The sequence below is a fragment of the Limanda limanda genome, chromosome 2 (genome assembly GCF_963576545.1).
Source record: "Limanda limanda chromosome 2, fLimLim1.1, whole genome shotgun sequence".
Classification (NCBI taxonomy): domain Eukaryota; kingdom Metazoa; phylum Chordata; class Actinopteri; order Pleuronectiformes; family Pleuronectidae; genus Limanda; species Limanda limanda.
In genome coordinates, this window is record NC_083637.1 from 23150887 (window position 1) to 23166950 (window position 16064).

The 16064-nt window shown below is 41.6% G+C and overlaps 1 protein-coding gene across 1 annotated transcript; it reads left to right on the top strand.

The window, feature by feature from the left end:
• Nucleotides 1-1294: 1294 nt before the first annotated feature.
• LOC133020783 (Na(+)/H(+) exchange regulatory cofactor NHE-RF2) lies at nt 1295-9680 on the top strand. Its single transcript, XM_061087499.1, has 6 exons — nt 1295-1501; nt 1840-2151; nt 7246-7431; nt 8943-9096; nt 9189-9409; nt 9513-9680. The coding sequence occupies exons 1-6, from the start codon at nt 1295-1297 to the stop codon at nt 9678-9680; spliced, it is 1248 nt and encodes a 415-aa protein (XP_060943482.1).
• Nucleotides 9681-16064: the final 6384 nt, after the last annotated feature.

Genomic DNA, 16064 nt, shown 5'->3' on the forward strand with positions numbered 1-16064 from the left:
CGCCCTTCCCTCCACATCACAAAGACCAGGACATTTTATATTTCATGAGAGATTAGATCTCCTTTTTACGCAACCCTTCCGTTTATCTGATCTCCATGTGAAGGCACAGGGACAGCGAGCGGATCAGGAAGATTTCCGCTCTCAGGTCACAGTCGGTCTGGATTCACCTCCACCACCTGGGGGGGGCTTCTGGGTTCTTAGCACTACACGGTCCTGACACCTTGGCTGCCCTCTGTGCACTCATTTCATCCCCAAACAAACAAACTGTATTGGAAAAATGACTTGGTGTAGTGGAAAATAGCAAAGTATGGTTGAAACCTATTTGATAGTTGAAGAGTAACTCTTTGCACACCTGTCTAAGACTCCAGGACCGGAAATGTTTATGACCTGCAACCTGTTTGACCTTTCTATATACCTGTTTGACCTTTCCATTACTTATTGACTGTCCAAGGAACCCAATAGAAATGTATGTAGATCATTTGTTCTTGTCCTTTGGTTCCTGTCTAAAACTACACTACAGAACCAGTTTGAACTGGCTCAGGCAAATAAGATCTGTGCATCTGACTGTTCTTCATCTTCACTCTGAGATCCTTGGGACTCTCGGTGTGTTGATCCTTTCTGCAGAAAGCCCCTTATTAAATACACGTAGATAAATGTTGTTTCCAGCCTCTTGTATCTCCAGATTTCCATCACAGAACCTTGTTTCCTCTGCACTAACTCCTCGGACAGGTAATAGTCTGTGTGCCACTAGACAGGGCGGCTGCGCTGAGTCGTCAGGTGTGAGATCAGAGAGAAAGGGGGGGAGAGGGGGGGGGGGGTGATTGTAGTGGCATCTGCCGTCGACGCCTCCTCACTCTCACCGGGTCGGACAGGAGGACACCAGCCCGGTTGACGAGGAGAATTAAGTGTTACGTGTGAGGAAAAGCTTTCTAATCTCTGATCAGGTTGGATTATTGATGGACGGGATTTAGCTCCTGTCCGTGTTTTTTTTTTGGACACTATTTTACGCACAGCGCGCACCGCCTCTTCTGCGGTCGTATCCGCGCCCATTGCATTTCTGCACAATGGATTAAACACTCATTAGTTTTAACCTAGTTTTTGATTTCTCTATTGAATTGTTTGGGGGGATTATTAATGGACTCGCATCATGTTAAATGATGGTGATCTTTCGGTCACTGCAGCGCGCAGCCGTACATTGGATTAAGAGGCAGAGAGTTCCCACAGCTCCTGGACCAAGCAGCTGTTTGTTCCCCTGAGACACTCGGACTTGTTTCCCACCTTGCCACTCGCAGGGATGGAGAGTGAGCTGAGACCCAGGCTCTGCTTCCTCACCAAGGGAGAGCGCGGATACGGCTTCCACCTGCACGGTGAGCGGAACAGAGGCGGACAGTTCATACGCAAAGTGGAGCCCGGCTCTTCGGCTGACCTGGCCGGGCTGAGACCAGGGGACCGGGTGGTGGAGGTGAACGGGGAGAATGTGGAGAAAGAAAACCACCATCAAGTGAGTGATACTATATAGAGATTGGGGAAAAAATCACCACAGGTGCAAAGTTGTGTTGGACATGAGCCAGGAGAGCCACATGAACTCTCTGAGCTGCAAACAATGAGTTGTATACTTGTTGGACCACTTTTTCTTTTGCCTGAGGAGGAGGAGGGGAGCTATTAAAATGGGTCAATGTGCTCCTTGTGTAATGGGAATCACTGGGTGTCTTTGTCACCTCAGAAGTATGTTATGCACAGGCCAGCTCAGGGTGAACAACATGTTATTACACCACAAATAAATCACATTTTAATATTTCTCAATCCACCTCTCGGCCACTTCTCTCTCCCTCACTGCAGGTGGTGAACCGTATCCGGGAGGTGGACCACCGCACCCGGCTGCTGGTGGTGGACAGAGACACGGACGACTACCTCCTCAGCGAAGGCCTGGCCTGCACCGAGGACCTGGCCGTGGAGATGGGAACTCTCTCCCCGCTGCTCTCGCCCGCAACCACCCCTTCCCTTTCTCCCATCCCCAGAGAGTGTTCACCCATGTCACCCAACCAGACACACTCATTTCACCCTCCTGCTGCAGACTCACCCACTCATGTGATTACGCAAGGCAAGGTCAAGAGATCCTCAGTGACATCAAGTACAACAACTGACACAGAGGTAAGGGGGGAGATCAACACACAAGACTCTGCTTTGTGGTCAAATGTCAGTATAATCAGACGGCTCTTATGGATGACCTGTTTTTATTAGAAGAAAAAGAAGGGAACAGGCCAACGTCTAAAGTTGAAATGGTTTGTTGGGTTATTGTGTTTAGAGTGTGTGAGACACTGAGCGTACCACTCTTGTACCTAATGTCCGCCGAGCACTAGTCTGGAGCTCTTTGCCTGTTAGTCTAACAGCGCGGCCTTAAGAGAGGGTCTTGTGGCTTCTCATAACAGCTATGAATGAAAAACTCTAAAACAGGGCAGAAACCGGCCTCTGGAGTTCCAATACAAACTCGGAGAGAGAAAGACAAAAAGAGGAGAAAAACAAAGAAAAAGAGCATAAGACACAAAAGAGGTTAAGAAAAGACAAGTCAAGGCACTTGGGTTCAAATATCTATGGACTGACTTGGAAGGATTCGGCATTATTCACAATATTGCGGCTGAATTCCTTTTTTTCACACACAAAAATACTGCAATCACTTGTCCTCCAGTCAAAGGGAAGCAGCAAAGTCTAGTAAAAGAAGATTCTGTGGATAATAAAAAAAAATTGAAGAAATTTCTGAATTAGAGGAGGTTTAAATCAAACATCTCGGATAATCTGAATCCACTGTTTTACCTCATTATTACAAGCCACTGACGTCTCTCATAGTTGTGAATATTTAAACTACAAAGACGTCTCATTTCACACAATGAGATTCCATCTGTTGGGTTGTTCCCACCTGACTGTAGACAAAACTCTGCTCAAACGACAATAGGTTTTGTTTACGGAGGCCGGATCTCCACTTTGGGAAAGACAGTGTGAGACTGTGTGCCCAAGTCAGAGGTGTGAACCATAGACTTCACTGAGAAATGATTTTGTCCCTTCACAGCCTCATTGTTTTGTATACAGCATTATAAAGAGACAGAGGAAAACAGTCTGAGTGGTGAAAATCTCAGACGTCTGTCGCTCTTAAGCTCTTATTTTGACAGGCTGCTCGGCTGAGGCAGTGCACCCAGGGACTGTTTGGAGTTTATCGCTCACTGCTTGACCTGAGCTTAAAGGTTTTGGAGGTTCTGAATGTCTGCTGGGAGGAAAGATAGCAGACGCAGGAGGGATCAGATTTAAAATAACTGCTTTACACATGCTTTGTAATGTATTTGTGTAGTTTATTTGGGATTGAGGCATCTAACGTCTCCTAGTGCGGGACATCTGCACACCACTGACTCTGAGAATAGGTGGGGTGATTCTTTTCTATGTTCTCAAAGCTGTTCACAACAAACTCATTCAAATACATTGACTTGCCAGTGCGCATGATGCAGCAAAATCAAAAGTGCCCGTCAGACATCACTATGACATGCGGCTGCAGAAACAACTGGGAACTGGCTGTCAGAGATTGAGCTCAGTGTTTGGGCTTCAAACAAAGTGGGACCAGGATCCCAGGGAACCAGCAGCTCCCGTCAAACAGCCATCTGTTTGGCCGAAGGCACGGTAAATACAGGCTGGCCGTCACAACTGTCTCTCTCTCTCTTTCGCTCTCTCTCTCTCTCTTTTCGGTAAAACGTTCAGATAAAACAACATGTGCAACGACAGCAGCCCCTGTACAACCCAGTGCAATCTATTACATCACAAGTGAGGATCCACATATCAGCCTTATCCAATACAGTTATTTTATACAGTAGATGTTTTTTAGTTTTGTTTTTTTTTTATCACAAGGCTTCTGACATTGTTCCCATGAGCTATGTGAAATAAACCTTTACTGGGAGCAGAGTTTTTTTTAATAAATTGTGTTTTTGCCATAAATATATATCCGACAAAAAAAAGCGGACATGAAGGAGGACAAGGAGCTCTCTTAATCAATTCCCCTCCTGCATTTGAATTCAGAATTTATATTTAAGACAATGTAGCATTGTTTTTGAAGAACCCTAACCCTATGAAACATTTAACATATAGTTCCTTCTTCCTCCACTAGCAATATGATTACCTAAAGAAAAAGTATTTTTGTGAGGACCTTAAGGTTTCCAGTATTAACATGCCTATACACAACAATAATTGCTTGCTTTTAAGTATACTTAGGTATTAAAGGACTTGCCGAGTGTAGCCTCTTTCCTAATGCAACGTTCTACTACATCTTTAACTGGGCCTACTGTACATTCTGTTTGATGCAAGAATGAGACAGATTCTGTCATATTGATAAAGAATGCTGCAGATGATGCAAATGAAAACACCGTCATATTAATTAATGGACGAGTCTCAGCCCTACCTGCTCTGTTTGGATAAGTGGACCAATTCTCATCTCAGTATTGATCACTTAGAAATATCTAAAAGAATCAATGTAAGTAACAAGTAACGCAATTCGGTGTAAACATTATTTACAGTTTGCTGGTGTATGTTGTGGAGTGAAAGTGAAAAGTACCGGAAAATAAGTAAACAATCTACCTAAGCCAAGTACAAATACGTGACAAATGTACATAAGTAAATCAACACAAAAAAATGTCATTACTTTCTAGACCTTAACATTGGGTGTTAAGCGTGTGACTGATTATTTTTGGCCTCTAATTCAGCAGCTCTGATTAGAGAACCAAGCATATTAATCCCGGGGTTACCGCGGACGCCTTGTGCTTTTCATGCAAACAGCACACACTCACATCACCATCTCTTTTTCATCTCTCCACCTCTGTGACGTACGTCTTGTCACTGACATTCATCGCACTGTACATATAAATACAGACGCAATTTCAACGTCGCATGATATTATTATGAAAGCAGACACCCATATACAGTAGAGTTACGTAACCACAGTGTTGACTGCTGTCATGGCCACGCAACAGTCACACGCAGTTAACTTACACTAACGGAACACCCCCACTAACCTCCCTGTGTACATTTGACTTACTTAAAATGATTACTGCTAACATTTATATTTATACTGTAAAATTTGTGGTATTTAATTAAGTTGTTCATAAAACTGTATATGAAAATTCCACCATTGCCATTCCATTTAAAATGTTGGAAACAAAAACTTGCAGACACTGAACTGGGACTACAGCAACTGCAACAAACCTATGTTTTTGATTGACAAATAGATTTCTAACTCAATTAATTAAATAATTTTGAAAATGAACCCAAGTTTTCATTTTCAAATGTATTATTTTGTCCAGCGAATGGTCCAAGCCCTGAAAATGAAATTATTTATAACATTATTAAACAAGATAAGCAGTGGAATGGAAACAAGAAGACACTATATGGAATCTTTGCTTGCAAAAAAAACTGTCACTAAAAATAATAGTATGATAATAATATGATAATACTAATTAATTCATCTACAAATTGTTTCAGCTCTAACAGTTTTGCTTAACATACAAATACTGTATCTGTAGAAAAAATACATGAAATGGATCAGTTTATTTCAGGTCAGCATGGTGTTCAGCCTGGGAGTCAATTTGGGCCGATGGGGTAAATATAGTAAACAGGGCAGCGACTAAGACTGATGTTTAAAAGCAGAAGGAGACATGGTGACCCATCACCACAGCGACCTGACCTGGCACCATGGTGATCTGTTCCATTGCTACAGCTCAACACTCTGATTGACAGTCAGGGACAACCCATCATGAGTGTGTCTTCATGTGCACGTGTGTGTTTGTGTGTTTGTGTGTGCACGCACTCTGAATCTTTCTTAATGGAGCAGAAAGTACAGAGACATCTATCAGAGAGCCCTCAGGTCAACTTAGCCATAATGACACAGTCACTGCACCAGACTGTGACTGAGCTGCCATCAGGACACGGACCAATGTGTTGTCCTGGCACGGCACAAACACACACATACACGCACACACACACACACACAACCAGCATGTACCCTGAAGTCGAACGGCAGGTTCAGTCAGGCAGGTGAGTCACACAATGTGTCAACTCCTGTCATTAGTCCTTAGACTCAGGATTGGTACTAATGTCTCTCAGGTAGATCCACTTAGCCCACTGGCTCATCCCAGCAGCCACTTTCTCCTGGTTCACAGCCACACCAGAACATTCTGTTACCACTTTATTCAAAAGTGGTAGATTCATAGATTCATAAAAAAAAAAAAAAAGTAATAACAAGTTTTGTTTGTTGAAATTTGATCTGTTCAATTTCAATTCAAATTTATTTGTATAGTACCAAATCATAATGTACTGTAATGATTCTTATGAATCTTAAGAATTTTAAAATGAACGCAGAGAAATCAAGAGGGCAAAATATAACGGATATATGATACAATACCTGTGATATGATACAATACAATACAATACAATACAATACAATACAATACAAAATCAATGAATCAATCAAACTTTATTTGGATAGCACCTTTAGTTTTTAGTTCAGCAGTTAGTTCAGTTCAAGGTGCTTCAAAAAAATGCTGACTATAACATATTGTGAAAAAGATTTTAAATGTTATAGCAATAATAAAAACAATAGAAATAATACAATAAGTGCCTTTTTATAATAACAATAAAAGATATGTATAATAATTACAATTACAAAAACACTATTTTAAAAAGTTCAATAAATAGAAGAAATAAAAAATTAAATAAGAAGTGTCATGATATGATATATTGTTGTGAACGCTCTAGCCTGCACAATCCAACATCAAATCCTTGCAGTAGCTCCTATATTGTGTATTAGTTTTTACACTGTGTCACAAAGGTGTTAATTAACCTCGACAGATCTAATTTCAAGTCAATCTCCACCTATCAATGCACTGATAATTTAATAATGCCTAAATCCCTCTGATGGATTGAGGCAAGCTTCAGGTCTTTAAAGTGAGTATTTTATTATCACATTGAAGTGAAGGAGGCTGGTCGGACAAGAAGGAAAAAAAATCTTTAGTACAACAGCATAGTTTACGAAATGGAAAGTTATGATATAAAATACTATTTCTATTTGTTGTAAATGGGCTAAACCATCCAACTCTACTTCATTTTAAGGTTCATATAGGTATGATTTATTGAAGGTAATTTGTATCTTATCGACTTCTCTGATTATTTGTTTTTGTAAAGACTTTGTTCTTGTCTTATTTCTCATTACAGATTCAGTCTGAGCCCTCACCAGAGTTGACAACTGAGCTCTTCCCCCGACTGTGTCACGTTGTGAAGGGGGAGAACGGCTACGGCTTCAACCTGCACAGCAATAAGAACAGGCGTGGACAGTTTGTCCGTTCTGTGGACCCTGGTTCAGCTGCAGAGAGCGCAGACATCCGGCCCGGAGACAGACTAGTGGAGGTAGTCAAACAGATCATTCAGAGTCTTGTTAAATGGCTTCCATGCATATGAAGAGCTTATTAGCCAATCAAGAACAGTGGCAGTTCAGGACGGTAGGCTAAAGGTTAGTTATCAGACATTGTCCAAATACAGTTGTGATCAATGGGTCAGGCAGAATTGCATTCACCCACAAGAAATTCCTGCAAAACGTTCTATATTCTATAGTCACAGGATCTCCATCAGCAGGATGTAACATGGACATTATCAAATCTACGTTGGGTATAATTATTATTCCTCATCAAGATACAACCCAAAGGAGACAGACACACACACCACACACACACCACACACACACACACACACACACACACACACACACACACACACACACACACACACACACACACACACACACACACACACACACACACACACACACACACACACACACACACACACACACAGTAATGTTTGGAGAATTGTCAGGAAAAACAACAGCACCCCTCCCCATATTTATCAGTACAGTTAACCGACTTGAGGTGTGATTAGATTAGAGCAGATTAACTCAAGATTAGAATAGGGGGGAGAGAGAAGTCTTAATCTAAGAGGGAAAGGGAGAGAAGGGAATAATCTGTAAACAAGGTGTAGAGGGGGAGATGGTGATTCTTGTTTTATGACATGTTTACCTGCATGCACTTGTGTCGGGGGGCGAACAGTTAACATTGTGGAGGCAGGAAGAGATTTCATGCAAATCAGTTTCCTTCTACTCAAATCAGCTGATTGTAAGAAAAGACAAACTGTGACTCCTGCCTGTCATGTGGTGTCATGGCTACTCCCTAAACTTAGCTATGTCTCCTATTCTCCTCGTCTCCTATTCTCCTCCTATGTCTCTGGTTATGTTTAATCAGTAATATAATAATAGTTAACATTATCTTTGCAGTACTTCTCTTAGTAAAGTTACGATGTGCTTAACAGAGAGGACTAGAAATCCCATTTGCCCGGTGTTGTTAGCAAACAACTAATATTGTAATATTCCCTACGGATGAGGCGGTGGACTAGTGGCAGAAACTTGGACTATGGGCAGAAAAGGTCTCTGGTTCGTCTCTGGTTCGACTCCACGGAGAAACAACAAAAAGACAAACCTGGATTGATCTGTCCAAAAATCCAAGAGGATTCTCCCTACCCTGTCTAGTGCCCCTGAGCAAGGCACCTTACTCCCCCAACATCTGCTCCCCAGGCGCCGGGCTGCTCACTGCTCTGTGTGTCCTGCACCAGATGGGTTTAAAGCAGAGGTTAAATTTCCCTACAATTGCATAAGTATGTCTGTGCATGTGTTTGGGACAAATAAATGTATCTTAATCTTAATCTTAATGTTCCTGATATATCCGTTTGTACCAAATTTGTTTGAGATATACGGACAGACAACCCAACAATATAATGCCTCTGACCGCAGGGTGGAGGCAGAAAAAAGCAAATCACTTCATTCTCTCCTATACCTCGATCCTCTGACATCTCCTTGTTCTCTGTCTCAGGTGAATGGAGTGAACATCGAGGCTCTCAGGCACTCGGAGGTGGTGGCCCTCATCAGAGCAGGAGGGGAGGAAGTCCACCTCATCCTGGTCGACCAGGAGACAGACAGGCTCTTCCACAGACTAGGGATCACACCCACCACCAGCAAAGTCAAAGGTCACTTTAGAACACACAAACACAGAGACAGACACTTAGAAATTGCTATACTCTCCTGTCATCCTGGGTAATGTTGTGTCTTCTTTTCTCAGGGGTCTATGTGGACGAGTCGGCCTCAGAAAGTGTCCCACCCACTCCGTCTCCCACCACTGAACTGCCAGGGACGGATGCACCAATCATCAACGTCACGCTGACAGACTCCCCCATCACAACGGTGTCTCCCAAGTCCCGCACCAACGGGAGCTTAGCATCCCAGTCTTCTAGAAGCTCCACCACCCAATCAGAGATCAGCAGCTCAGACATGAGCATCCAGGTGAGAGAGGAGGCGATGTAAGACGCCATAAAAACAAGTGACAGGAATGTGAAGCTGCTGAATGTGTTGTGTTAACAAATGTGTGTTTGTGTGTGTGTTGTAGGTGCCTGATGAGGACGACAGGCGCGTTTCAGACCCTTTCATGGACAGTGGCCTTCGACTGAGCCCGACAGCTGCCGAGGCAAAGCAAAATGCCCGCGCCGGCCGCAACAAGAAGAGAGCGCCCCCTATGGACTGGAACAAGAGACAAGAGATCTTCAGCAACTTCTGACACATTAAGGATACAGTGACAAAACCAGAAGAAGCATGAGGATTGCATCAGCGAGGAATGACATCACGCTTGTTGCCGTAGGTGTAGGCGTAATCATAAGTACAGTACCTACATCTTGGAGACGCGAATGGAACAATGATCTGAAAAGATAAAAATCTAGAAGTCACCTTTACATAAACTGTATAACGATTTAGGCGCGAAGGAGGGTGGTGGGTCACGTAGAGCGGATGGCTGACCAGAAATGGGACGGACTGGTCTACGGAGGATTTCTGTGATCTGCGTCACCAGCTCGATCCGTCCTTACTGCCGTCGCCGAGCACCAGAGCTGCGGTTGGACATGACAAGAAGTTTTAATGCCTGTTTTGGTTTTTTTTAATGTGCAATGTTAGCTGTTCAGTGGAGTTGAAGCCTGAAACATTTCTAATAATCGGGTGTTTTTGGTCTTGTTGCTTGCTGGTACCATATCACTTTGAAAAGCAGTTTGCACACTAAGCACAATGAATCCTGGGATAGGTCGGCCTGAGAAGGATTTGACGCAATCGGCCTTCAAATGCAGCCTCTGATGGAGGCGGCACCTGAATTGGGACACAGCAGTAGTTACATTCATATAGTGCGATTAATAAGTTCTGTTCTGTGTAAAAACACATTGTATTTATCTTCTCGAGATACGGTATCTTTCTAAGGACAAGGCCACGTGTGGATGTGTCATAAACGTTACAAAATGCTGTTCTAAACAAGGACATTGATGACCAGCAGACCATCGACTGAGAGACTTGTAAATCGAACCGGTGCCTGCTCACGACACAGTGTTTGTCTTTATTAAAACATACGTCAGAGGAATGAGGAGCAACATGTGAGTCTACAGCGTGTGTGTTCTCCTGTTTGTGTATCACACATATTTCCGGCATGTGTCTGGTTTTGGGCCATGTTTACTGTAGGTATGCTTTTCTGTCTGTAGATGACACTTTTATTTTTGAAGTTTTGTCTTTTTCGGTTTAATATGAGTTTGTCACCCTACTGTAGTTGTCTCTACATTAACTCCACATCGATCATTATTATGTTTTAAATTACAGTGTCAGAATATTAATGTAAATGCCATGGAAATACTATTGGTCATGAAAACGCAGTAAAACAACTCTTGTTAAATGATAGATTTTTTGTGGCATTTACCTTTTTGTGATATAGATACAGATAGAAACCGGATAAAAACACAGGGACAGAGAGAAAGATACATACAACATGACGTCTGTTTATGTTTGTTTTTGATAGATAGATAATCTTTTAATTACACATTTATTTAAGTATAAGTACATAAAAGTACGTATAAATGTATATTTGGTGTTCCCACCGATGCTTTGCATTTCACAACTGTGAACCCAATTTACTCTATCGCTACCTGATAGACATCAAATAGCAAAAGCCAAAGAAACGAAACTCGATACTTGATTCACATGCTTGAATTGTGGTGGGAAAGGGAGGGGCTTGTGATGTCTTGCAGAATTGTAACTCAACACGCCTTTAATTGAATAATGATGCCATCACAGGGCATGTAAAAAAAAACTTAGATAACATTAAAATAAATGTTGGAAGTAGGACACTTATTTAGTCAGGTGATCTGTGCTTGTGCGTGTGCCTGATCCGGTTCCACAGAACCACTGGTTAGCCCTATGAGAGGCTTTTCATGAATGAAAATATGTTAAAGTCCTCTTTCAAGTGACGCTGAGGAAATGTCTCTATACCTTTCTCGGGCAGCAAAATCCATGGGGACATGAACAAGACACTTAACAATCACACCCACAGAACAGGAGTTCATATCAGTTTAAACGGAAGCTATTAAACAAAGATGTACACTATAGGTATCACCCCTGAGTCTGGTGTCATAAATCTTTTATCTCTCAAAACAATGGCAGCACTTTGTGGCACTTTTCAGATGCACATTTCATTTAGCCACAAACTGCTCTCATACACGTGATGGTGTTTGCTTTAGTTCTCTGAACACAGGGCTGGTAAAGCCATAAACTAAAAGTGAGGATGGAGCTGGTGACACAGACACGAGGAAGAGTGTACACAGGGATTTTCCTCAACCCCAGCTCCACCCAAAGCTTCAGGGTAAACAATACCATTCCAATGGGTCTTGTTTCCCAAACATGATTGGAGGCCACATCCTCTGTTTGATTATGATAATGACAGTGGTCAGTGAAAAGGAAGCTACTCTGAGGATGATGAGACAGATACTGTTACGGCTCAAATCCTTGATGACGACGTGAGGACCCTGTGATTCCTCCAACACCTGGGGAAACTTTTCAACTTGTGCCATTTGACATGATAATTGAAACATAATTGAATAATAGAATGAAGATATCCTCGATACTCGTTGACTAATGAGAACTCAGATGTTTGAGTGCTATTAATGCAGCAAGACACTTCATAGAGGGATCGATTAAACTAGTGGTGAAGACTTTACTCTTTTGAAAAAGGGTAGTGACCAAAGGACGATGTGCTATTATGGAGCAGAGCATGAATCAGGTTTCTGAAAGATCTGCAGCATATTACAATTGTTTACGAGGCTGCAGAGTATCTGCAGACACTAATATAGACCCAAGTGATCATTCTTTCTAATAAACACAGATGAATCTGTTGTAGCCTCTGACAGGACTGAAAAGGAGCCTATTTGGAAAGACGGCCCAAATGCGCGTCAAATTAATATGAAAGTATATTAAAACTGATTTTAGTACTCTTATGTACATTTGTACCCAAGCAACTTTACTTTTACTTTACTTTTACTATTAAGAAAGTTTATATCTTGGTGAAGGTTATTCACTCCCAAGGAAAACAAACTGCTTTACTTCTATACAATTATGCTGGAAACACATGGTACTTTTCTCAGTGATCTGTATGTTTGTGCTAAGATGGGGCAACAGTATTCTGCAGAGTGAGCATGTCGTTTAGAATCAGCTCTCTGTATCAGGAGCTTAGGGTGAGGGACACCAGCACTGTGTAGTCTTCACTCTGTCAAAGCCTCTTTCATGTTAATGACCATCTTGTATTTCACATGCACGCACATTCTTGCACATCTGTTAGTAGGAACACTCATCGGTATAAATGCATTCCCTAGCCCCTTACCCTAATCGTAACCATCACAACTCTTAACCCTCCAGGGTCCTGCCAACTAACACATGAAACATCTGTAAATGAGACAACATGCAAACCTTGTCCTAACTTTACTCTTACCTCAAACAGCTGGGATTGCATATGAACCTAATTCACTTACCTCTTTTCTATTTTTTTATTTCCATATACTTACCGTCTGCCATGTCCCCTCGAACCTTAAACATTGGGAGACATATCAATCTGTGTTGCAGGTTTTAAGCAAATTTTAACCCAAACCCCGACTGCAACCCTTTGACGGCACTTGGAAAATGAGGACCGGCTGAAATGCCCCCCAAAGACAAATTACAATAAAGTCCAAAAACACACAAACACAGATACTTTCTCAGTCCAGAGTTCCAGTCTTGGCAAAAGCGGCACACTCTGGATTCAGACATATTCCCAGTGATATGGTAAATGGTTTGTATTCATAAACTTTTTCTTCTGATGACCACTCATGCGCTTCACAGTAGTTTGGCCATTCACCCATACAGCTCATCCATGTGCAGCACTTTCTCTATCACACATCGCTCACTGCTGGCACAGCCATCAGGAGTGTTTTGCCCAAGGACACTTTGGCACCGAATGGGGGAGAATGGGATTCAAACTCTTCTCCCTGAGCCACAAACACCTCAATATCCATTCATGAATCATCTGTACCACTTATCCTTAGAGGGAGGGAGTTGGGAGTATAGACCCTAGAACAAGAAGTTCCTGGACAGGTCAATAGTCCATCTCAGGGTCGAGATATAGAGACAGAACCATCCACGCTCATATTCACACCTGTAGAGGCAATAAAGAGTCTCAAATTTGGACTGTAGGTGAAGCCAGGGTACCTGTAAAAAAATATGCAAGCACAGGGGAAAGATACAAACTCTACAGAGAAACGCCCATGGTGCAAACCCAGAACCTTCTCACTGTGAGGCCTTAGTGCTAACCACCGCACCATAGTGCCAGCTCCCAACCACCTAACTGGTAATAAGAGACAAAGCTGTGATTTAGTCCAATAATCCACACTCCCCTGGGAGTTTTAAGATTTTACACACAAATTGTAAATCATGTAATAGACTGAAAAAACATTTTATTTCCATTCCCACCTTCAAAAAAAAGGATCACATCTGGTAAAAGTAATCCACAAAAAAATGTATCAAAATCTTTCTGCTAAATAGCAACAATATCATGCTCTTTATTATATAAGCAGAATTTAGAAAATAAAATATTGTACCTCTCCTTTAATTTCCTCCTTTGTTCCCATCTTTTTTGTAACAATTGAAACCCATTGTGTCCGTTAATCTGTCACTGCTACAGCATCATCCAAAGAAAACGTAAACTTATCTTTCAGATACAGAAACTGTTTGTGGAACTAAAAACATCAGTTAATCGCATTAAAAAAAACACTAAACTTAACAAGAAACCAAAGACATTTCGTCATACAAGCTTTGAACTAAAGAGATTGTTGAAATAGAATTGGACCCGGGCTCAGATTGTCCTTGTATTTGAAGTGATTTGTGATTGGCTTGATTATCTCCGTGATCACAGTCTAGGTCCAATCAAAGTACAAGTTTCCAAATGTCTACACGCTGGAAAACAATGGCACAGAATCAATCAAAACATCCAGATCCCTGTAGTTAAGTTTACTGACTAACCCTTATTCTATGATTAATCTTAAAAAGCTCCCTAGTGCCTTTACTTTACATCATGATGTACAAACTGAAAGTTAATATAGCAGCTTGTCTTTACTTATTGTCCATTGTTAAGTTCCCCTGGCTATTGCTCTTTGGCAGTGTCCTAGCTTATATTTATGTATTATTCAGCTTTCCCCTTATTGTGAATTGAGGTGGTGTGTTGGTGTGTAAAGGGCGATCATTATACTCAGACACATACGTCAAACACACACCACTGCACACACACAGACACAAAGCATGCACACACCGTCGGCTGGGGCAGGCTACAAACCCTTCCAAGCAAACCAAAGTAATTTGTGCCCCTACTGTGCACACATCAGATAAACACTTACTATCCAAAACATGCTCATAGGCTAAAAAAGGGTAATCATGCACGCATACTCATGCAGGATCTCTCACACACACAAACAAACGCATTCACACACACACACACACCTCATCAATATGGCAAGGTTAGTCATTGTAAAAGTGCGGATTAGTCGCAGTTTCACAAAGTTGTTTTTATTTGCCATTTAGTATTGGGATATTTTTGCCAGTCAAAGACACTTAATTTCACAGTGCAACACAGTATGACAAACACTGACATTAGGGTCACGACATATCATATGGGTGAGGTTAAAAAAATGTCCATACAAAAAAAGGTAAAATTAAATTAAAAGTGCAAAAAAACAACTGAAACAGTCACTGAAAATAGCATTAATTCAAAACTTTTTTGCGTTAATTGTGCGAATTTAACAAAACTCATCAGTAGCAGCAAAAAAAAAAAAAGAATATGGACCAGTTTTAAAACATTATAAAGAACACAATGGCATTGCTAATCACTGTTTTACTTAAGATATCAATATGGCATCAAATGGATATCAGTACGAATGCAGACATTGACACATACACACTCTTGCAACACACATTCACATACATACACACACTTGGTCACAGTTAACAGGTGCCAAGGACATTGTGGTGGGAGTCAAGTTTTTAAGCTCGGTACCTTGATCAAAAAACAATACACATTTCACTGTATACACAGAATGCCGGAGTAAGGATTTACAAACTGCACGTGGACACACACACACACACACACACACACACAGGGCCCAAACATCTGTTCGGAAAGTGGTCTCGAGATTTATGGGCCCCACTGTACACACGCACACAAACACATACACACAGAGACATACACAGAACACACACACAAATAAAGATGTGTTTTTTCTTTCTATGATTTTGTCCCGTCTGGTGAGAAAACAAATGTGTTAGCCCTAATCCTCCTTCTCCTAGAGGAATGGTTTCTGTGAAAGACACTTTCTCGTATATATATTTATGTTTTTTCCCCCCCTCTATCTCTCTCTCTCTCCGTTGATCCGGTAGAAAATGTGACAGGGATATGTCTGACAGACGGATACCTCTGTCAAGCAGCTCTCTGTTCAAAATGAAGGAAACATAGATGTGGATAGCGAGAGATTATCTTACAGATCAGTGGAATTCAGTTACTACAGATGAACTTATTCTTATTGAATCCTATTCCCCGGAAAAAAAGAAAGAAATCACCCAG

Coding starts and splice junctions, on each gene's coding strand:
- LOC133020783 (XM_061087499.1), top strand. CDS start 1,295: ATGGAGAGTGAGCTGAGACCCAGGCTCTGCTTCCTCACCAAGGGAGAG. Junction 2,152..7,245: donor GTACAACAACTGACACAGAG/GTAAGGGGGGAG, acceptor TTACAGATTCAG/TCTGAGCCCTCACCAGAGTT. Junction 9,410..9,512: donor GCTCAGACATGAGCATCCAG/GTGAGAGAGGAG, acceptor TGTGTGTTGTAG/GTGCCTGATGAGGACGACAG.